Consider the following 22,989-nt stretch of genomic DNA (forward strand, 5'->3'; position numbering starts at 1 on the left):
TTGCTAATTATTCTGTTACATAGTGACACCTTTTCAAATTTCGAACACTTGAATCCTTATTTTACAGTTTGCTTCTCTGAAAACCAGCCCTTCATGTTCAATTGTTGACAAATCATGGAAAGTTGTTGGCACGTATCCAAGCATTAGCAATAAAGAAACTTGCTTTGCTTCATGTTCTTTGATGTCCTTGAACAGTGAAAAAAATTATAGATCTTAACTGAGAAACAATCACTTGGACCAGTCTCCCATACGGTGGTGAGAATTTCGAGATTTTCACCACCGGACTCTGAGAAAAACGCAATTAATTTTGTTTGGAGAGAAAGCTGGTGAAAACCTCTTAAACACTCACCACTGTATAGGCGACTGGGTCAAGTGATTTTTCTCAGGTTTCATTCCTAAAGTGGCCTGGTTGCAACCTTAGTATAGTCCTACCTTTTAATTTATTTTCCTTTTCCAGAAAAAAACGTTTCTCTCTTATCTAACCAATTGAATTTCGATGATTTTAAAATCCTGAACTGGATTGTCCTTCAACCATCCAAACTTAGCTGCATACAAAGTTTACACAATTTGTCTTTACAATTTAATTCTCTTAAGATCGTGCACCATTTTAGCAATTTTATGTAGTACCCCTCCCAATTTATGCCAACACTGTTTGGCTGAGGTGCAGATGATCACTCCTCTCCGTTTCTAAGGAAGGAGGGAGCTTTGTATTACTGAGGGACATTCCGATCAGAGCTGCTTCAGAATTGCAGAGCCATACTTCCATCCTGATGGTTCTTTCACAGTGTAGAACTGACAGCCAAAAGTAAACCATGCCCACTTTTCACAGCAGTTAGCTGCCGCAGTCTGAAATTTAAAGGGCTGGACAGCCACTTTGACAGCTCCTGTCAAACAACCAGATAAGCCAAGTGTGATGCTGGAAGCGCAAGGTGCCAGTTGAATAAGAGTTGATAGGGTGCTGGGTAAGTGGGGTGTCAAGTGTCAGAGTGCCAAGTAAGAAGGTTGCCAACTGGGAGGTGTGTAAGTTGCCAGGTAAGTATGGTACCAGCTATGTAGGATATCAGGCAGGTAGGGTTTTAGGGAGCCAGCTGTGTAGTGCCAAGTGGTTTGGGGACAGTTTGCAGATGGGCAGAATACCAAGTGGAATGGGTGCCACGGTAATAGTTGCCAGGGAGACCTGGTAAGTGCTGCCATGTCGATGGTGGGTCAGCCTAGGTGGAAGAAATTTGATCAGATGTGGAGCTGGGAAGGTGGGTATTGGAGTAGGGGGCAGGGACCAGCTGCAGTGTGGAGGGGGTACTGTCAGGGGCCGGGTCCGGTAGTGGTGGAGGTGGCAGCTGCATATGGACAGCACCAGGAAGGATGGGGTCAGGGGTCACGTCCAGCGGCAGCATGGGATGTTTTGGGTCTGCTGCAGGGGGTCCAACTGCGAAGTGAGGAAAGGGAGAAATGGGTCTGGCAGTGGGAGCATGATCATTGGATGCAGGGCAGGGTGAGGTGTAAAGGGGCATGGGGGAGGTGTAGTTATATGGGGTCATTTGAATAGTTACTGAGGGGATAAGACAATATATTAAATCATCTACCTGTTCCTGAGCAATTGCTTCCTCAATTTCATTGGAACACACCAAGCTCTCCTCTTTAAGTGGAAACAGGATTCCACTCACGGAGGGATTATCCAGCAGAAATTTCAACGTCCCAGGCAATTCCTTTGGAGTCTGCTGGGTTGGAGATCCCACATTCCTCCATGTGCAGTTCCCATCTACACTGGAATAATGACTGTGTGTCTAGCTACTGGACAATACGGACCTGAATTCTAAACGGGGTCCAACCAAGGCTCTGAACAACTCAAGCAGCACATCTTGAGTTTTGTATTCCAGTGTATTTTGTTTCTCCTCATTTGCTGCATGATTTGGTAATTGGGAGAATAAGATCGATGTACACCCAGGTCATTTTACATGACTGGCTGGGATTCTGGATTGAGTGACACATGAAGTCTGAGTCTTCTGTGCATTGTTGTGCTGGTGAGTCACCATTCCAAATGTACCTCACTTTTGATCTTGCCTTAAAATGCACTTTTGCTCATTTCAGTTTTCGGAACTGCATATCTGCCTAAAATTTATTGGCAATGTATTTCAATCTGAAGTGTATCTAAATTTCCTTTTACTTAACAAAAATGAAATGTGCCATGGTGCTGCAACAAAATATTCTCCTGTTTTGATTAGGTATTGATTCTCACAAACTTTGAGGTATTGATACAATTAGTCCTGGCATCTGTGCCCTTGCTTTATGGTGCTTGTCGTCTATATTAAATATGGTAAAGTGTGGAAACCGGGAAAGCTAACACAATAGAAACCTTCTAAATCTGTTAACAATTCACAACTCCACATACGGATTAGTTTGCTGTTGGGAATTTATGTTCATAAGCACAGCCACTAGTGGAATTGCTATACTCTGCTTTTCACATTTGGATAATGTAAATATGCTTTTAACAGTGTGCTAGTAAAGAACAAGGGCAGCATTGTCAACCCCCTCCCCACAGCCCTTTGGAATGGAATAAGGGTCTTTTTTCTAAGTTATAATTGCTACCAGCAAATGTTATTACAGCAGACTGAACCATTTATTTGCTCAAGATGTTTTGCTTGATGAAGAGAAATGTTACCCTCCAAGGTCTTTTTTGATGAAGTCTTGGCATCAAATGAAGATGAAATGACAGAGACAAACCTTTCATTAAACTTGGGCCTATTTCCTAGTGACTGTGTTCAGCTGTGGCAGCTTGTAAGTATAAATGCAACTCCCTCAATGTGAAACATTTCGGGATTACCTGAGGCACAAAAGGGCAACAATATTCCTGTGAAATTGATAAAATATTTTATACAATGCTGAATCAACTTGACCAGTGGAGTTCTGCGTTAAAAATCACACAACACCAGGTTATAGCCCAACAGGTTTAATTGGAAGCACTAGCTTTCGGAGCGCTGCTCCTTCATCAGGTGGTTGTGGGGGACACAATTATAAGACACATAATGTTCTAACAGATGAGACTCAACAAACAATCAAGGTATTTTTCAATGTATAATTTCTGTTACATCACACTGTAAACTTTTGCTATAAATTCTGTGTCTAACAATTGTATCCTCCACAACCACCTGAAGAAAGGGGTGGCGCTCCGAAAGCTTCCGATTAAATCTGGCATCTTCAAATCAGTGGAGATCTGGATAGATTCAAATGATAGTGCGAGAAAATTTATTTCAGACTAACCCAATGACTGGATTTAATGCTTGTAATGCTGAGAGGGTTTGCATAAGTAATAGTCCTGACAACTTTAGTTGTATACTACTGTATAAGGCAGTTACCACCTGAAAGCGTGAACTGGCTTCTTGAGATAAGCTCCACCCATCAAGATTTAAAGGGCTGCAGGTAGACAGGGTAGTGAAGGAGGCATTTGGTGTGCTTGCCTTGACTGGTCAGTGCATTGATTACAGGAGTTGGGAGGTCATGTCGTGGCTGTACAGGACATTGGTTAGGTGACTTTTGGAATATTGTGTGCAATTCTGGTCTCCTGCTATATTGTTTAACTTGAAAGGGTTCAGAAAAGAATTACTAAAATGTTGTCAGGAGTGGAGGGTTGGAGCTATAGAGAGAGGCTGAATAGGCTGAGGCTGTTTTCCCTGGACTGTCGGAGGTTGAGGGGTGACCTTATAGAGGTTTATAAAACCAAGAGGCACATGGATAGGGTGAATAGCCAAGGTCTTTTCCCTAGGCTATAGGAGTCCAAAACTAGACAATACAATTTGAGGTGAGAGGGGAAAGATACAAAAGAGATTTAAGGAACAACATTTTTACACAGCGGGTGGTGCATGTATGGAATGGGCTGCCAGAGGAAGTGGTGGAGGCTGGTACAATTACACCATTTAAGAGGCATCTGGATAGGTATATGAATAAGAAGGATTGAGGGGGATATGGTCCAAATGCTGGCAAATGGGACTGGATTAATTTAGGATATCTGGTCGGCATGGATAAGTTAGACCCAAGAGTTTGTTTCCATGTTCTACACCCCTATGACTGTATGACTCTTTAGCTTTTAAGATCGAGCCCAACTTTTGCAAAACACTTCACGGGGCCAGCTTTCACCAGATGGTATTGGTAACTTAGACTGATACAAATAAGAAATACTAATGCAGTAAATCTAGCCAAGGCACCTCATATACAGGGCTGGCATCCAAAACTATGCTGAGTATGAAAATAATTCCCTTCAAAGTCTTTACTGTAAGACTAATGCTGCATCTCGTGAAATATTTTAATAATAATACATAAATGTGCTGTAATAATTGACACTTTAGGAAAATTATACGTGCAATATTGTTGTGAATACGTTAACAAGGTGGGTTTACATTAACAGTTACTGCTAACAGCATACACAATTCCCAAGCCACCCGGAGGCCTCTGGGCACCTTTACGTTGCTAGGCAGGAGCTACAGGTGCCAAACTGATGCTTGGTTACTGCTCGCCAGATCTGGAAGAAATGGAAGAAACCCAAATATAGTTTTAAGTAGACAACTGTTAAGCACTAGATGTCTTTTCCACTTGCTTTATTGAGGGAGGAACTGAGACTGTGTATTTCTTGTCTTCACTTAATAATTTCTATCTTGTCTTCATTGAATGATTTCTATCCATCTGACATTATAATAGGTGAATTAATACTTCAGTAACTACTATAAGCAAGACCACTTTACAATGGTAGAATTAATCTGATGTAACCATTAGAGTTGTTGAAATATAATTGTCATATTTCATTGGCACCTCATTTGGATTTTTTTTTCATCCTCAGTAGGTTTTAGTTTCTCCCATACATAAACGTTTTTATAGTACAAAGTCATCTGTGACTTGACAGAAGGCAAAGAGCTGCTCCCAGAGATGTGAAAAATGCACTGTTATTAACCGGCAGGAATTGTGCGGCACGCTGACATTTGGGTTATGTTTCCGATAATCCCTGAGGGGATGTTCCTGGGGAAACCAAAGCTTTGAGTCTGTACCTCAGAGGCACATTAAAACATGACAACATAGCGACCTGTTGGACTGCAAATCCACTTTAGAATTAATTCTGTCGACTACAAAAAGTAAAGTGAAGCATTAGCGACACAGTCACCAATGAGTTAAGAACAAATTTTAACTTTTAAATTTGGTGATTGCTGTACAACTTAAAGGTAATGAACCATAATTGTGACTTACTAACATGATAACAAGTGATATCAGAATGAAAGACAGGTAATGATAGCAGCCTTGGAAATTATGATTACTGGAGAGTCAACATCACATAGATCATATTTAAAACCCTTTAAAAAGAGAGAATGGCATACTTTTCCTAAGTCTTCCTTGTGTTCTTCAATTTGATTCAAAGGCCTTCCTAATCTGGGAGGTTTAATTCAATATGCTATCCTATTGTCTGCATGATGTGTATGTGGTCTGGGCTTCAGGTGTCTCCTGAGCAGGACATATCTTTACAGGTGTGAGATTTAGGAAACCTGGCAGCACCACTTGGACCAAGGAGAAGTATTCCATCTGCAGTACCTGAGATCTGATTGCAACGTCAGGTGCCAGGACAAAATTCCCAAAATAGAGTCAAAATTCCCAAAACTGATGATGTTGCAAAGAGCTTTCTCCCTGACCATGAGAGCATGCTGATCAGCATTCAGCTTTGCTGGGTCGGTCGCATTCTGGACATGGACAATTGTTAAATTTTAGAGGTCGTACAGCCAGCTGAGCATGGGAACCTGCACCACAGGGCCTCCCAGACTCCAAAGGAAAGACAATGAGGAGGTGATAGCTGAATGGTATTATTGCTAGATAATCCAGAGACCCAGTAATATTCTGGAGACCTGAGTTCACATCCTTGCCAGGGCAGATGATAGAATTTGAATTCTATATGTAGAAAAGGATCTGCAGTTAAAAGGCTTAACAATGACCATGAAGCAGTTGTCACTTGTTGGAAAATCCCATCTGATTCACTAATCCCCTTTAGGGAAGGAAATCTGTCATGTTTACCTGACTCCAGACCAAAGCAGTGTGTTTGAGAAATTTATAAGATAATGAGGGGTATAGAAAGGGTTAATGGTAGTTGTCTTTTCCCTAGGATGGGGGATCTCAAGACTAAGAGGCACAGTTTTAAGGTGAGAGGAGAGAGATTGGAGAAAAAAAACGAGGTAAATGTTTTAGACAGAGGGTGGTTTGTGTATGGAATGAACTTGTTGAGAAAGTGGTGGATGTGAGTACAGTAACAACGTTTAAAATACATTTGGATAGATATATGAATGGGAAAGGTTTCAAGGATATAGGTCAGGAGCAGGCAGGTGGGACTAGTTTAGTTTGGGATTAAGTTTGGCATGGACTGGTTGGACAGAAGGGTCTGTTTCATTGCCCTATGACTATGACTCTATGACTTTTAATTGCTCTCCAGGAGTGGGCGATAAATGATAAATAAATAATGTGGGCAACAATGTCCACATTTTATGAATGAATAAGAATAAACCTGGAAACCAAATTCAGAGCTTGCAAGTTGAACCAGAGTATATAGGGAAAAGCAACTCTGGACAAACCCCAATAGAGAAGTAACTGTGACCAAGAGGTTTTGATATGTGAGGAGAGAACTGAGTCAAGTGCCTTCTGAGCAAATGATCATGGTGCAAAGCCAATGCCTTTATCCACCCCTCTAACTCTGACTTTGCAATTGAGATTTAGTATAAGGACATGAGACAATATTAACCTAGACTGTAAAACAGTCTTTAACTTCTTTTGCTCAACACTATGGGAGTGACAGGAGAATCCATTTTCACCAATACCATTCACCCAGTTTTATTTTTACCCCTAACAGTCCAGAACTGAAAGATCAGCTATTGTGAAAATACTTGGGCTGAAATTTAAACTTGCAAAATAGATATGTCCAATTTCATGGCCGTTTGTCTCCCAGCTAAATATCTTTCTCCATCATGGTCACTAAGGAATAGGACCATCCACATTCAGTTACTGTCAACAAATCTATCAACTTCTTCAGTGTAATCCTGAAGCGATGCTGCAGTGTTATGGTAACTATTCCAGACATGGGATTTGTTTGAAAATTTGATTTGGTTTTCTCAAGGACAAACAGCTAACTTCTCGTTATTTCATATGAGTCAAATTTCCAAGTCCTGTATTGATAATGTTGCACTGTCAGTCCTCATCCTTTTTGACTGCTTCATGGAATTTGACATGCTTGACCACATCATCCAACTGTCCGCTGTTGTCTGAATCACTAGGTTCTGGGTCCAAGTCCTGATGCAGGGTTTGGACACAAAAGTCAAGGCTGACACTTCAGTGCTGTAAGAATGTTGCAAATGTAGAGGTCCCATCTTTTGTAAATTAACATTACATCAGCCTGTAAAAGTTCCCATGGCATATATTATCCCCAAACAACATCACAAAAAAAATTAACTAGCCATTAGCACATAATTTTATTTAGCCCAAAATTGTAGATTGTTTGCAATGTCAATATATTATTTGAGCCAAACCTAATCCTGAATGCTCTCCTAACAGTTTCAACTAGTTCTGAGAAATAATAAAAAGGAGTGTTTTCCCCCTTAGGTGCACAATAAATTTTCGTGCTCTTCTGTTAAAAGTACATTGGCAGCCTCTCGTGAAAATGTTCAATGACTGACCATCATGGAAACCAACTAGAAATGTAAAACGTATAGGTCTATCAAGTTAGGTTTCATTCTACTGGGAGCAGATGCTGAAATCTGTACTGAAAACAACAAATGATGGAGAACACAATAGGTCAGGCAGCATCCATAGAGAGAGAGTAAGCTAATGTTTTGAGTCTAGATGATTCTTCCTTAGAGCTGATGTGGGATTTAATTTGATTGGTATTACCGTCAGCTGAGATCATAATAATTTATATTACATATTTTATGACCACCAGACATCTAAAAGCTCTTTACAGCCAATGAAGAAACACTTAAGTATAGTCACTGCTGTAATGTAGGATTTTCAGCAGTCAATTTGCATACTTCAAACTCCTGCAAATTATGTGCAAAAGGCCATTTAATTTTTTTTGTGTGATGTTGCTGGGGTGTTATTTATGCCATGGGAACTTTTACAGGCTGATGTAATGTTGGTTTACAAAAGATAGGACCTCTATATGTGCAACATTCTTACAGCACTGAAGTGTCAGCCTTGACTTTTGTATCCAAACTCTGCATCAGGACTTGAACCCAGAACCTAGTGATTCAGACAACAGCGGACAGTTGGATGATGTGGTCAAGCATGTCAAATTCCGTGAAGCAGTCAAGAAGGATGAGGACTGACAGTGCAACATTATCAATACTGCCATCTCTGTGATATTACCTTTTTACCCCTGCTCAGATTATGCATTGCTCAACTGTGGGGTTTTTTCCCTTCTAGACTTTACTACCACAATACTATACTAATCATTTTCCCATTTTCCTATCGTCTAAAAATTCCATTCTGACACGCACCAAGCTTCTCTCGACTATGTTAAGAACCTGGACTTTTGTATACAATAAGTATAATACAGGACGGTTGGTTACTAATGTCAGGGAAAATCAATTACCAAGTTAGTTAAAAGAAGCACAGGCCACCTCACAGTATAAGTGCTTGGCTACTCCGTACTGGAAACTGTCAGGGACAATGGAAGTTGTTTTACCTTGAATGATAATTAAGACATTTCCTATACCACGGGCTATGTAGGTCACCAAAGAAGAAAAATTATGTTCTTTTTTCCATTGAAGTATCAATTATTTACAGTTTGCATCTCCTTCAATTTCTGCTTCTTTTCAGTGTAACAGTTTCCAGCATGTGAGGTGTGGTGTTTAGTTAGGGATGGGAAGCAAATGTTAACACAGCCAGTGACACCCACATTCTATAACCCCACAGACCCACATGTCCTTTGTAAACAGTTCATACTTAAATATGAACAAAAAAAAATTTTCTTCTTGAGGAATTTAGACCACAATTCCAGCAACCTTGAACTGGAGTTGGGGCCCATGACTTATGGATCCACAAGTATTATGCTGCGTCCACCTGGGAGTCATAGGCCTCACAACATTGGGAATCTCTGAATCAATCTTATTTTTCCTCCTCCTCCCATATCATGGCACCTTTACAGATGAGAACTGGAAACTCTCAGGAGATTTGGGCCCTTTCTCAATCCATGAATTCCCCTTCCTGTATCTGGGACAATCAAATTTCCTCTGTTTCCAGTTCTCATCTGTAAAGGTTGCATCTTATCTGCACCAATGGGGCATGGATTCTCATTCTCAGAATGCATTTATGGAGATTTGTAAATCCAGTGTATAAAGCTAGAATTATTTTAAGACATTTACATTCATTTCCTAAGAGCTATTGCTTATTCGTACAATCCCATAATATACCATTTGCATTTGTGAAGCTCAACCCAAAGAAAACAAACAAAAGATCAGATTGGCTCAGTTTTAATATTGATTTTTGCCCCACTTGGGAAATCTTAGATTTCAAGTTCAAGGATTATTTCAAATGAAGCAAAATAATTGTCGCTGTCAGAATATGTCGTTATTTGAGGTTTGGCATCATCTTCATGGCTCTGATTAAACAGCCTTCCCAATATTAATCTGGTCCAATAGCAGTTGGCTGCCTGGTCTTCAGGGATCTGCCTTAGACCCTTTACTCAGCTAATTACTCAGCATATGGTTCAGGGGATTATACATGGGCAGGTGAACACATAAATGAGTATGCTGAGAGCTTTCCTGTTTCTTTCACAACCCTAGAGCACCTTTTTTGCTTATTGTTTATTCTGATTGATGTGTTTTTGATGAGGAGTTCTCTTTGTGGGTTTCTGCATGGCTACATAAAATATAATTCTATAATTTTGCAATGTTGCTCCCAAGCCTCTGAGGCCTCTGCTATGCCCCACTCCATTTCTTAGTCCAACCATTGCCACAGTCCCAATCCCCACGTTGCTACCATCCTCACTTTAAGTGTCACTCTTACATTAAAAAGCAGTGTCATGTTTTACTACTCCATCACAATCGGAGTCTGTGATCTCACAATTAGGCTGGCAATGATGCAAGAGCAGCAGTCCTGCCCACTCACTCCACTCCCAAACAAAAACACTCAGCAACAGCTCACCTGCATAAGGTAAGGATTTTTTTATGCGGGAAGGTGGGCTCAGAAGATTTACACTGGTATTCTTTATTGATGATGTTGCCAGGTAATGAGTTGCAGATTTGGAAGTATATGCACATTTGTCTTGTTGTTAAACTCAAACTTGCCAAGCCCTTATCCCACCTCCTCCCAGCGCATCTTTATAGGCTTCAGTCTGGAGTACTATTGACCAAGATTATCTGGTAACAAACACTTGAAAAGAATGCCCATTGATTACCTGTAGCAAAAAGAATTACTGGTTACAAAAAAAAGTCAAATGATTATTATTGACCATTAAACTTGTTAGAGAGCGACGCCATGATCACATGATTACTATTGATCAACAAGCTGGCTAAAAGTTAGATTTGCTTGTTTTTTACCGTTAATAAGAGATTCCCATCTCCGACGGCCGGGCACACTAAAACCCCGCTGATCTCCAGCACCACCACTTTTGTAGCTCCCATAATGGAAACAAAAATAGAAATTGCTGGAAAAGCTCAGCAGGTCTGGTAGTATCAGCGGAAAGGTCACCGGACCTGAAGCGTTAACTCTGATTTCTCTTCACAGATGCTACCAGACCTGCTGAGCTTTTCCATCAATTTCTGTTTTTGTTTCTGATTTGCAGCACCAGCAGTTCTTTTAGTTTTTGTTTAATGGAGACAGCTTGAGAGCCATTTCTGGTTCATTGTTTCTCCCTGTGTACTGGGCACACTTCTCCTGCAACAATGGTGAGAAAGGAACAATGAGCTAGAGTAATGGAATGTATTGTGTAGATGAACAGATGAATATTCATTGTGAAGGGTCCATATGTGAGGGATGGGTAAGATATTGCATGAAATGTGAGGCTAAGTGTCAGGGAAGGGTAGTGAGATGTCGAGCCGGAGAGGGATGGGGATAGACTTAAAAGGTGTTTGTTTTGGGGAATAATGTGTAACAGTAGGCCGAAAGGCAGGATCGAGTTAGAGAATGGACCATGCCACTCACCTTACTGAGTTGATTAAATATCTTTGGATCATGCATCCAACAACACCTATCCTGCTGTTAACTGCCATTGATATTTTCAGCTTTGCTTCATGCCCCCTGCATCAGTCCTGTCCATGCTGTTACCAGGGGAATGAACCTTCCAGTGGTCTCTGACATCTCCAGGAAGAGAAGCACAATGTTGGCCTACAGAATTGCAATTTGTTTGGTGTTATTTCTTGCTCTGCAAAAACACTTGAACAATCCTAAAACCTAGAAACTTCGCTCTTTGACTACCACTTCTCAAAATGGTACATGCAGATTGTTTTGATGGGAAAACCAGCTGTCAGATGGTAATTTACGGCTGGTTTTGTTTATAGGTCTGAAAAGATTAATACAATAGAGTGCAATTTAGTACCATGCACTAAGTATGTACTCGAGTAATAGTCACATTTTTGACTACTTTTTTAAGGTTAAATTTATGGGATCGACTATTACATGGATACTACTTTTGAGGGGCTGAAATTCATGGCCGCCAAAATTCCTACTGTATCCTTTGCAGAAGCCCAACTGATCTCTAAACGAATAAAGAAAGAAAACAATGATTTATGATAATTCTGAAAACCTGGAGCAGAGCACGACAGCTGGTGGATTGGAAACCTGGAGCGGAGTGCAATGACTAACATGCTGACTCATAAATGTTAATGTGTTAGCTGTGAAGAACCAGGGTTGACTTTTACATGAGATGTATGGGAAATTCCAGATTTTATGGCTAAATATAGGAGGTCAACTTTTACATGAGATCGCCTATTACTCTAGTATACATGGCGTGTGCTTGTGAGATGTAAGACATATCATCCAGGCCCTTCTTGTAGTCTCTGTAATAATGTCTATCATATCCATGTAATCTTTTTGTTTCCATACAAGAGAGCCTCTCTGAGCTAGACCAGTCAGTGGTTTTCCTTTACAACACGAGACAAAACCGATTCTGTAGATCCATATACTGGTTAAATAGCATATACAATATGGTGGTAGCAGTGAAGGTCTGAATTTTTTTTAGCATATCCAAGTTCGGGTGCACCTTAGTTACTTATGAGTGTCAACAGCAGGAAAGGACTAAACAGATAAGTATTTTACAGAAGAAACGTCATAGCAAGGTTCAGCAAGAGAGAATCTACAGTCAATGTTAAAATTTCAGACTCACTAAATGACACGCTGGAGCAGGAGGAAAGCTAGGAATTGCCTAAAGAAGACTTATTTACTCTGAAGGAGACACAGACTTCATCATACAGTGATGGTCTATAGGAGCAGTCCTGAGACAGGTATTCAACTGGAAAACAAGTGGATATTACAGACTCCATGAGTAAAGTGAAAATCCCTGAAAGCTTTTTAAAAATGGTGCCATATTACAAACTGGTAAAACAAAAAACACTTGCAGTTTAGATCGAGTGTCTCTGCCAGAGTAAAAAGGCAGAATGAAACATAGCTACAAGGAAAATCAAGGGGCACAAAAGCACCTTAAAGTGTATTGGCAGGGCCAGTATTTAAGCCAGTATTTGAAAGATCAGAAGCAGACTGGAATAATGGAAGAATAAGTTAGGAGACTTTCTTAAGGTCACAGAAAAGATGGGGAGTCCTTGGTTAGAACCACATTGAATGCAGGAAGCATTTATTTAAAGGCTGCATTTGAGGTCAGTGCTTCCACTAGATGGAGAATTGTTTGCAAATATGCAGAGCTAAAATTTCATTAGAATGCAAGATTAGAACTACCAACCAGGGAAGCTTTTCTCAGTGAATTGACTGTGTTCCGATTCCAAGCTGGTATTTATGATGCTTATCAATCCACAAATGGACAGATTTGTCAAATTTACAAATTGAATTGTCCCATGATCACTCCATTATGGAGTTGGGCATTGAGCACTTTTGGATGTCAGTTTGCTCGCTGAGCTGGAAGGTTCATTTTCAGACATTTCGTCACCAGACTCGGTAACATCATCAGTGAGCCTCCGATGCAGCACTGGTGTTATGACCTACTTTCTATTTGTGTGTTTAGGTTTCCTTGAGTTGGTGATGTCATTTCCTGTGGTGATGTCATTTGCTGTTCTTTTTCTCACAGGGTGGTAAATGGGTTCCAAATCGATGTGTTTATTGATGGAGTTTCAGTTAGAATGTTATGCTTCTAGGAATTCTCATGCGTGTCTCTGTTTGGTTTGTCGTAGGATGGATGTGTTGTCTCAGTCGTAATGGTGTCCTTTCTCAGCCGTATGTAAGGATACGAGTGAGAGCGGGACATGTCGTTTTGTGGCTAGTTGATGTTCATGTATCCTGGTGGCTAGTTTATCCCTGTTTGTCCAATGTACTATTTGTTACAGTTCTTGCAAGGTAGTTTGTAAATGACATTCGTTTTGCTTGTTATCTATATAGGGTCTTTTAAGTTCACTAGCTGCTGTGTTAGTGAGTCCGTGGGCTACAATGATGCCAACAAGTCTGAGTAGTCTGGTAGTCATTTCTGAGATGTCTTTGATGTAGGGGAGAGTATCTAAGGTTTCTGGGTGCATTTTGTCTGCTTGCTGGGTTTGTTGCTGAGAAATTGGCAGACTGTGTTCATTGGGTACCCTTTTTTTTAATATGCTGTACAGGTGATTTTCCTCAGCTCTTTGTAGTTTCTCTATGCTGCAGTGTGCGTTGGCTCATTGAAATAATGAGCCAGTTCATTTGTGGGTGTTGGGATGATTGCTTCCGTAGTTCAGTATTTGGTCCTTTTGTGTAGTTTTCCTGTAGACGCTTGTTTGAAGTTCCCTATTGGCCAGACTACTGGGGGGGGGGGGGGGGGGGAAATGAGGTGGGATGTGGGGAGATTTGGAAACTCATCCCATGCCCGGCCCTCCATCTCCACCTCACCCTCTTAACCTGACCCTACTTGTCCATCTTCCTTCCGACGTATCAGCTCCACCCTTCCCACTGATCAATCACAGCCACCTTCTACCTGCATCCACCAATTGCCATCCCACCTTCCTTTCCTCCAGCCTGACCCCCCATTTCTCAGCCCCTTTCCCCTCCTTCAGTCCTGATGAAAGGTTCTGACCTAAAACGTCGACTTCCCTCCTCCTCTGATGCTGCCTGACCTACTGTGCTTTTTCCAGCTCCACTCTGACTCTCCAGCATCTGCAGTTCCATGTAGGATGAAAGGATTATCTTATAAGGAAAGGTTGAGCAGATTGAGTCTATACTCTACGGGATTTAGGAGAGTGAGAGATGATCTAGTTGAAGCATATAACTCTGAGAGAGCTTGACGGTGAAAATGTTGACAGGACTAGGGGATGCAATCTGAGTATAAGAGGTCTTTCATTTAACAGTGAAATCAGGAAAAATGTTTTCTCCCAAAGATTTGTTAGTATTTGGAATTGTCTTCCACCGAGAATAATAGAGGTTAGGCCATTGAATATATTCAACTGTCAATTAGATAGTTTTCTGATCGACCAAGGAATCAAGGAACATGGGTATCTTGGATAGAGCGAGCAGACAGGAAAGTGGAGTTCGGCCACTTTCAGATTGGCCGTGATCCTGATCAACAGTGGAGCAGGCTTGGTGAACCAAAATGGCCCACTCCTACACCAGTTTCTTATGCTGAAACAGACATTACTGCGTGATATTTCTCTGCTTCTTAAAGGGGCTGCACAGAAATAGAAGAAAAATGGTAGCTACTTATTCCGGGTCATTTTAATGATCAGAATTTCCATTTTTGTGTGGGTTTCCTCTGGATGCTCCGGTTTCCTCCCACATTCTCAAGATATGCAGATTAGGTGAATTGGCAATGCGAAATTGCCCATAGTTTTCAGGGATGTGCAGGTTTGGCACATTAGCGGTAAATGAAGAGTAATACAGTTGGGGAATGGGCCTGGTTGAGTTACTCTTTGGAGAGTCGGTGAGGACTTGCTGGGCCAAATGGCCTTTGTCTACACTGTAGGGATTCTATGACTCTAACAATGTGATTGGTCATTTGAACACTATGGGCACTGTTTGGTGTCTAGAATGGTATCTATGGGTTATGTAGACACTTTTGGGGTTGAGTAATAGTGAACACCATATTAGTGAGGGGTTAGTTTGCTAAATGTACAGAGAACAGGCAGATCATTACATCAGTCGGTATGTAAAACTGATTTGCTGCCAATTATGTCATTTTGGAGCTCAACAGTCCAGGAGAAGCCCTCCCTTAAGCTCACAGAGATGAGAACACCTTTAGCAGTGAGAAGGAGCACTCCCTGTCCTGTCAATGCACTATTTAAAGGAATGGCCAATCGGGTAGGTTACAGATTTTTTTTCTTCTGGCTGTATTCTAGGACTTTTAGAATTAACCTAACTTCCATAGTTGTCTCAAATGGCAAAAGTCTTCAGGGAGTGATGTGACAGGTGCTCAGGGAGCTTTTGCTGACTTTAAAGGCTTCCGCAGAAACCAGTTGGTCGAGGTACATCAGTAGACATTCTCCATAGCCATGCACTCAATACAGGCTGTTGAAACCTACATAACATTCCCTGCACCTTGGAGCTATCAGTCTCAGCCTCCAGGTATTTTCCTACCCCCTCTTTCTTTTTGGTCTTAACATGTAAATGCTTTAATTTGTAATATTATAAATTTCCAGTCATTAGAGACGGACAAGCCATGATCCCATCCTCCGTCCTGACTGAATACTATTTCCAGCCACTTACTGGCATCAGCAGCATTTTTAGCGTGCGAGTGTGTGCTTAGTGCTATTTGAATTCCAGGGATTCATCATTGTGCAAAAGTAACATCTTTATTAGGCTGATTTGAGGGTTTTCAGCTTGGCAATGACCAGTAAATCCACCATTATATTCATATATTTTGTTGCACTGAAAGATTAAATTATGTTTTTGGCACATTCACTGTGACTGCCTTATCACTGCAAGCAACATTTCTGCACACTGAATCTTTTGTTCTTGAAGACAAATCTTGTTCCCTTTTAAATTATGTTAAATACAGTCTTCGTGAAATCTTAACAAAGGCAGAAATTTCACAAGGATATGGTATTATATGTTTCCATGGTGAAACTTTGTTTTAATATGTGCTTTACTCTTCAATTACTGTCGGAATTGAGTACTGATGACATTTACGTTTAAGTATATATGTCTGTAAGGGGGTACATATAAACATTTTCACAGTAGGAGACTGCCTACAACTTCCAATTATCTCATTTTAGACAGCAACTCAAGTGTGTATGTTAGCTCAAAATAACATCATGTATGATTGAATTTGAACAAACAAAATGGATCAGGCTTTTCTCGACAAGCCTGCCCTTGGAGAAACTACACGAGGAGCACACTATCTGGGAAGCATAAAGAATTTGATATAATCACTCCAAAGTTTGTGAGAAGATTTGTAGCTCGGGTGCTCGTTGTTGTGGTTCTGTTCGCCGAGCTGGGAATTTGTGTTGCAGACGTTTTGTCCCCTGTCTGGGTGACATCCTCAGTGCTTGGGAGCCTCCTGTGAAGCGCTTCTGTGGTGTTTCTTCCAGCATTTATAATCACTCCAATGCAGCTTAAATATTAGTGGAGCTGAAATTGAACACAGATGGGTCTAAAAGGTTGCTGGAACCCCTATTTGGTGACCGTTATATGCATGTCTTATATTGATTTCTGTTGAAATCAGTGGGTTGGAGTAAAGGGTGGCCTAAATAACATGTGCCCAAATTTGCATCTCCACCCATACCTCATTTCATTTATGTTCTTTCTGGGACAGTTGTATCCACAAAAAAGGGAGGAGGGTGGGTACTGCCTCATATGCGTCAATTTACTTTTACATGTGTTGGGAATAAAAAGTAACTGTGTGGCAATTTGGAAAACTGTTAGCAGGGAGTGTCCACATAGTTTCCTGTTAACACGTGCTCACTTGGTTAAATTAACCAGAAGTGACAAGCTGACAAAATAGATCAGTCTTCATCGGTTTGCATACTTTTGCTAGTAAGAAATGTTCTATTATTTTTCCATTTTTGCAGACAAGCGTGCTGAGTTACTGAGAGGCAGCAAAACAAGTGAAGAGTGAAGCCCTTGGTAATCCTAATTGGAGACACAATGAGACCGCGCATTCACTCTGCCCTGAGCCCTTGCAGTTCCTCTGCTGTCATTGTGTAGCGCGTTCAGCCAAAGAAGAATTATGGCAGTTGTCGAAACACAGGTGGTCGATTCAGACCTGGATCCTGATGAGGATTTGGAAGAACAGGACGAAGATATTTTCAATCAGATGGATGAGAATGGCATCATTGGATTGGATGAAATCAATGAGTATTATCAGCAGTACCATCCACGACTGGAGGATGGCTTGGAAACTGTGGAGGAGGATGGAGAGATGACTGATCACAATAAATTGAGTAGCCTGGTCTGCCCCCAAGATTCTTTGGATGATGAAAGTTTTAATATCAGTGAATACCAGGATTCAGACCCTGTTCTCTTGTCCATGTCTGCAGAAGAGGATGAAAGTCTAAGTCATTTAATTTGTAAGTAATTCACTGATATATACATTGCTGAAATAATTTACACTGCAGCTGTTCACCTACACTTAAAGTTCATTCTTGTGAACAGTCCCATCTAATCACAGGGGCATGACCAAAGAGGCACTGATTAAATTTGGTGTTCATTCTCAAGAGGCTGCAGCTGGAGAATAACATGTTTTCCTTTTTGGGGGCTTCAAATCAAATACAGTATGCAGAATCTGAAAAATAAATCAACATTTCTGTTAAAATAGTAATTAAAGGAGCTTCCTAGCGCTCCTTCAAGTGTTGATGTACTAATCGCTATATGTAGTTATGAGGCAATGCACTCTTTAAACAAAAAATGCCCTTGTAGTGAAGGTTGCATATGCTCAATGATTAAAATTAAGAAGATGAAAGAAATGGACATCTGATGACCTCAAGGTGGTTGACCTCAAATCTTTGCGCAGTTAGTTGAGATAATGTCACAAACTGAAGACAACGTGAGCAGAACATACATGGCCAGAAAGGAAATGCAAATTCACACAGTTGGGAAAGGCTGCTGGTACTGTCCTCCTGGACATAAAGGTTCAGAAGCTTTAACTGTGTTTAATTTACTGTACTTTGAGAAATGTTTCAAAATATACTAATCACTGGCATGTGTTTCAGGATGGAATAATCTATTGATACTGAAAGATCCAAGAAATAAATTGCATTCAAATTTTTTTGACAGTGATGTAGAGGTGCCAGTGTTGGACTGGAGTGGACAAAGTCAGAAGTCACATGACACCAGGTTGTAGTCCAACCTACATTTAAAATGCATTTTAGATCGCATGCTTTTGGAGTGCTGCCCCATCGTCAGGTGAATTCATTTCACCTTACAAAGGGGGGGCAGCGCTCCAAAAGTTTGTGACTTTGGACTATTACCTGGTGTCATGTAATTGCAAACTTTGTAACTGACTGAAAGAAGGAGTAGCTGAACCTCAAGCTCTGTTGATTAATAAGAATGACTTGGCAAATATATACCACTTTGCATGACCTGAGGACATTCCAAAGCATTTTCCAACCAAGGAAGAACGTTTTAAAGCGCAGTTATTCTAATTCAACATAAGCGATAGCCAATTTGTGCACAACAAGCATCCAACATCAACATCACAATGAGCAGATATTATTGTTTTTAATGATGTTGACAGGGAGGCTATGTAATGGCCAGGACACCAGAGAGAACCTTTCTGCTGTTCTTCACAATATTGCTACTAGATCTTTCCCTTTCATGGACATTGATGGACACAAGATCTATTGTCTCATCTGAAAATGACACCTCTGCCATTGCAGCAGTCAGTGTCATAGAGATGAACGGCATGGAAGCAGATTCTTTGGTCCAACTTGTCCATATCGACCAGATATCCTAAATTAATCTAGTTCCATCTGCCAGCATTTGGCCCATTTCCCTCTGAACCCTTCCTATTTATATACCCATCCAGATGTCTTTTAAATGTTGTAACTGTACCAGTCCTGACCACTTCCTCTGACAGCTCATTCCAAGCACACACCACCCTCTGTGTGAAAAAGTTACCCTTTTGATCCTGTGTTAATCTTTCCCCTCTCATCTTAAACCTAACCTGTGCCCTGTAGTTTTGGATTCCCTTAGCCTGGAAAAAAAACCTTGTTTACTTACCCTATCCAAGCCCTTCATGATTTTAAAAACTAATATAAGTTCGCCCTTCAGCCTCTTATCCTCCAGAGAAAACAGCCCCTGCCTATTCAGACTCTTTGTCTAGCTCAAACCCTCCAACTCTGGCAACCTCCTTGTAAATCTTTTCTGAACCCTTTCAAGTTAAACAACATCTTTTCAATAGCAGGGAGACCAGAATTGAACTGCCTCAGTACTGGAATGGAGTGCAGCCTGGAGTTTTGCACTCTGGATTCTAGGGTTAAAAGTTGTTAGTTGACCAGAAAAGGTTGGAGTTTACAAGCTTCCAAAACTGATCAGCAAGTGTAATCCTCAGATTAGTTTGTTTCCTCAGGTTGCTGGTTAGCTCAACTGGCTCAACATCAATTGTGTGGTTCAGAATATTGTTAGCAGCCCTGAGTTCAATCCCTCTTTCTCTTTTTCTTGTATTCATTCATAGGATGTGAGTGTTGTTGGCTAGGCCAACATTTATTGCCCATCCCGAATTGGCCTGGAGAAAATGGTCGTGAGCTGTTTTCTGGAACCACTGAATTCCTTGGGGTGTACCCACATTGCTAATTGGAACGGATTGCCAGGTCTTTGACTCAGCAATAGTAAAAGAATGGCAGCATAGTTCCAAGATGGTCCAACTGAGGACACAATCCTGAGGACCTAATTGACCTCCACATTATATAATTGACCTCCAAATTAGCACATTGTCTTTCTTTACGCTCGTTATGGCTTTAATCAGTGGAGAACTCCCCTTACATAATCCACTCCCCTCCCATAAAGAGATCAGCAGCCAAATGATCTTGAACCCAAACTGAGCATCGATGAGCAGGTTATTCCTGTGCAAGTACTACGTGAAAGCACTTTTGACAGATCCTTCCATCACTTTGTTAATCAAGAATAGATTGATTGGCAGGTAATTGGCCAGTTTGGGTTTGCCCTGCTTTTTGTGGACAGGACGTACCTGGGTTATTGTTGTGTAGATGCTGAGTTGTAGCTAAGATAGACTTTGTATCTGCCTTCTCACCCTCTCAGGTAGTAACATCCCAGCACAAGCTGTGATTCAGTGATTCTTGACCAACTTAAAGGTGCTGTGATGTGGAGAAGTGGATCCAGAAGCTGAATTTAACTCTCTCCATTTTAAATTGGTGTAAAAAAGGAGCAATGTGATGTTTGCATTGAACTGTTAACAATTCAAATCATTTACTTAATGCAGATGAATGCATTTGTATTAAATGCTCTGAATAAAGAAACAGATATGTTCCAAGTTTTATAGTTTACATAATCATTTAATCATGAAAAATTAGTGTTTAATATCATACAGCAGGATGCCTGCCAACCATTCAATCATTATTGAACAAATAAAAGTCATATCTATGTCTGATAGCAGCTCTCCATCTTTTAATAGGTTATTTTGTGGTATAGAATGGAAGGACAGCTTAACTCTTTTCCCCTCCTCCCACCCCCTGCAACCGTCCTCCTGGCTAATACTGAATGGAAATTCATCATCTGCATACTTCAGAGCTGGCCAAGAGCTGGCTCTGATATACTGAGTAGTTGCATCAACAAGCTGCCAGTCTCTAAGACACCTTTCCCAGACTGACTGCATGCAGATGTAACTTCTGACTATTGTGGAGAACATGTCAGTACCAAAAACTTAAAACTCTTATCTGATATAATCTCGTTTTACCTGAAATTAGTATCTTTCTGAATTAGTGGTGCTGGAAAAGCACAGCAGTACAGGCAGCATCCGAGGAGCAGTAAAATCGACGTTTTGGGCAAAAGCCCTTCATCAGGAATACAGGCAGGGTGCCTGAAGGGTGGAGAGATAAATGAGAGGAGAGTGGGGGTGGGGAGAAAGTAGTATAGAGTACAATAGGTGAGTGGGGAGGGGATGAAGGTGATAGGTCAGGGAGGAGGGTGGAGTGGAAAGGTGGAAAGGAAGATAGGCAGGTAGGACAAGTCATGGGGACAGTGCTGAGCTGGAAGTTTGGAACTGGGGTGAGGTGGGGGAAGGAGGAATGAGGAAACTGTTGAAGTCCACATTGATGCCCTGGGTTTCAAGTTTTCTGAGGTGGAAGATGAGGCGTTCTTCCTCCAGGCGTCGGGTGGTGAGGGAGCAGTGGTGAAGGAGGCCCAGGACCTCCATGTCCTTGGCTGAGTGGGAGGGGGAGTTGAAATGTTGGGCCACAGGGCAGTGTGGTTGACTGGTGCGGGTGTCCAGAGATGTTCCCTAAAGCGCTCTGCTAGGAGGCGCCCAGTCTCCCCAATGTAGAGGAGACCGCATCGGGAGCAACAGATACAATAAGTGATATTGGTGGATGTGCAGGTAAAACTTTGATGGATATGGAAGGCTCCTTTCGGGCTTTGGATGGAGGTGAGGGAGAAAGTGTGGGCGCAGGTTGTGCAATTCCTGCAATTACACCGGCACCACTCCCCACCTCTTCCTCCGCTACATTGATGACTGCATTGGCGCTACCTCGTGCTCCTGCAAGAAGGTTAAGCAATTCATCAACTTCACCAACACATTCCACCCTGACCTTAAATTTACCTGGACCATCTCTGACACCTCCCTCCCCTTCCTGGACCTCTCCATCTCCATTAATGATGACCGACTTGACGCCGACAATTTTTACAAACCCACCGACTCCCACAGCTACCTGGATTAACCTCTTCCCACCCTACCTCCTGCAAAAATGCCATCCCGTATTCCCAATTCCTCCGCCTCTGCCGTATCTGCTGCAAGGAGGACCAGTTCCACCACAGAACACACCAGATGGCCTCCTTCTTTAGAGACCGTAATTTCCCTTCCTACGTGGTTAAAGATGCCCTCCAACGCATCTCGTCCACATCCCGCACTTCCGCCCTCAGACCCCAGCCCTCCAACCGTAACAAGGATAGAACGCCCCTGGTGCTCACCCTCCACCTTACCGACCTTCGCATAAACCAAATCATCCGCCAACATTTCCGCCACCTCCAAACGGACCCCACCGCCAGGGATATATTTCCCTCCCCACTCCTTTCCGCCTTCCGCAAAGACCGTTCCCTCTGTGACTACCTGGTCAGGTCCACGCCCCCCTACGACCCATCCTCCCATCCTGGCACCTTCCCCTGCCACCGCAGGAATTGCAAAACCTGCACCCACACCTCCTCCCTCACCTCCATCCAAGGCCCTAAAGGAGCCTTCCACATCCATCAAAGTTTTACCTGCACATCCACCAATGTCATTTATTGGATCCGTTGCTCCCGATGTGGTCTCCTCTACATTGGGGAGACTGGACGCCTCCTAGCAGAGTGCTTTAGGGAACATCTCCGGAACACCCGCACCAATCAACCAAACCACCCTGTGGCTCAACAGTTCAACTCCCCCTCCCACTCTGCCGAGGACATGGAGGTCCTGGGGGAAGAACGCCTCATCTTCCGCCTCGGAACACTTCAACCCCAGGGCATCAATGTGGACTTCAACAGTTTCCTCATTTCCCCTTCCCCACCTCACCCCAGTTCCAAAATTCCAGCTCAGCACTGTCCCCGTGACTTGTCCTACCTGCCTATCTTCCTTTCCACCTATCCACTCCACCCGACCTATCACCTTCATCCCCTCCCCCACTCATCTATTGTACTCTATACTACTTTCTCCCCACCCCCACCCTCCTCTCATTTATCTCTCCACCCTTCAGGCACTCTGCCTGTATTCCT

General features: G+C 42.0%; 1 protein-coding gene across 8 annotated transcripts in view; it reads left to right on the plus strand.

Moving 5' to 3' along the window:
- The window catches only part of akna (AT-hook transcription factor), a 202,294-nt gene that overhangs the window by 58,851 nt on the left and 120,454 nt on the right, over positions 1 to 22,989 (plus strand). For all 8 annotated transcript variants that reach the window (XM_043720009.2, XM_043720006.2, XM_087998483.1 and 5 more), the window contains one exon: positions 17,142 to 17,639. In XM_043720009.2, the coding sequence (XP_043575944.2) occupies positions 17,300 to 17,639 (340 nt within the window). In that variant the 5' untranslated portion in view covers positions 17,142 to 17,299. The remainder of the gene's footprint in view (positions 1 to 17,141; positions 17,640 to 22,989) is intronic.

The sequence above is a fragment of the Chiloscyllium plagiosum genome, unplaced genomic scaffold (genome assembly GCF_037043375.1).
Source record: "Chiloscyllium plagiosum isolate Xiang-an unplaced genomic scaffold, Cpla_swu_hap1 HiC_scaffold_21, whole genome shotgun sequence".
Classification (NCBI taxonomy): domain Eukaryota; kingdom Metazoa; phylum Chordata; class Chondrichthyes; order Orectolobiformes; family Hemiscylliidae; genus Chiloscyllium; species Chiloscyllium plagiosum.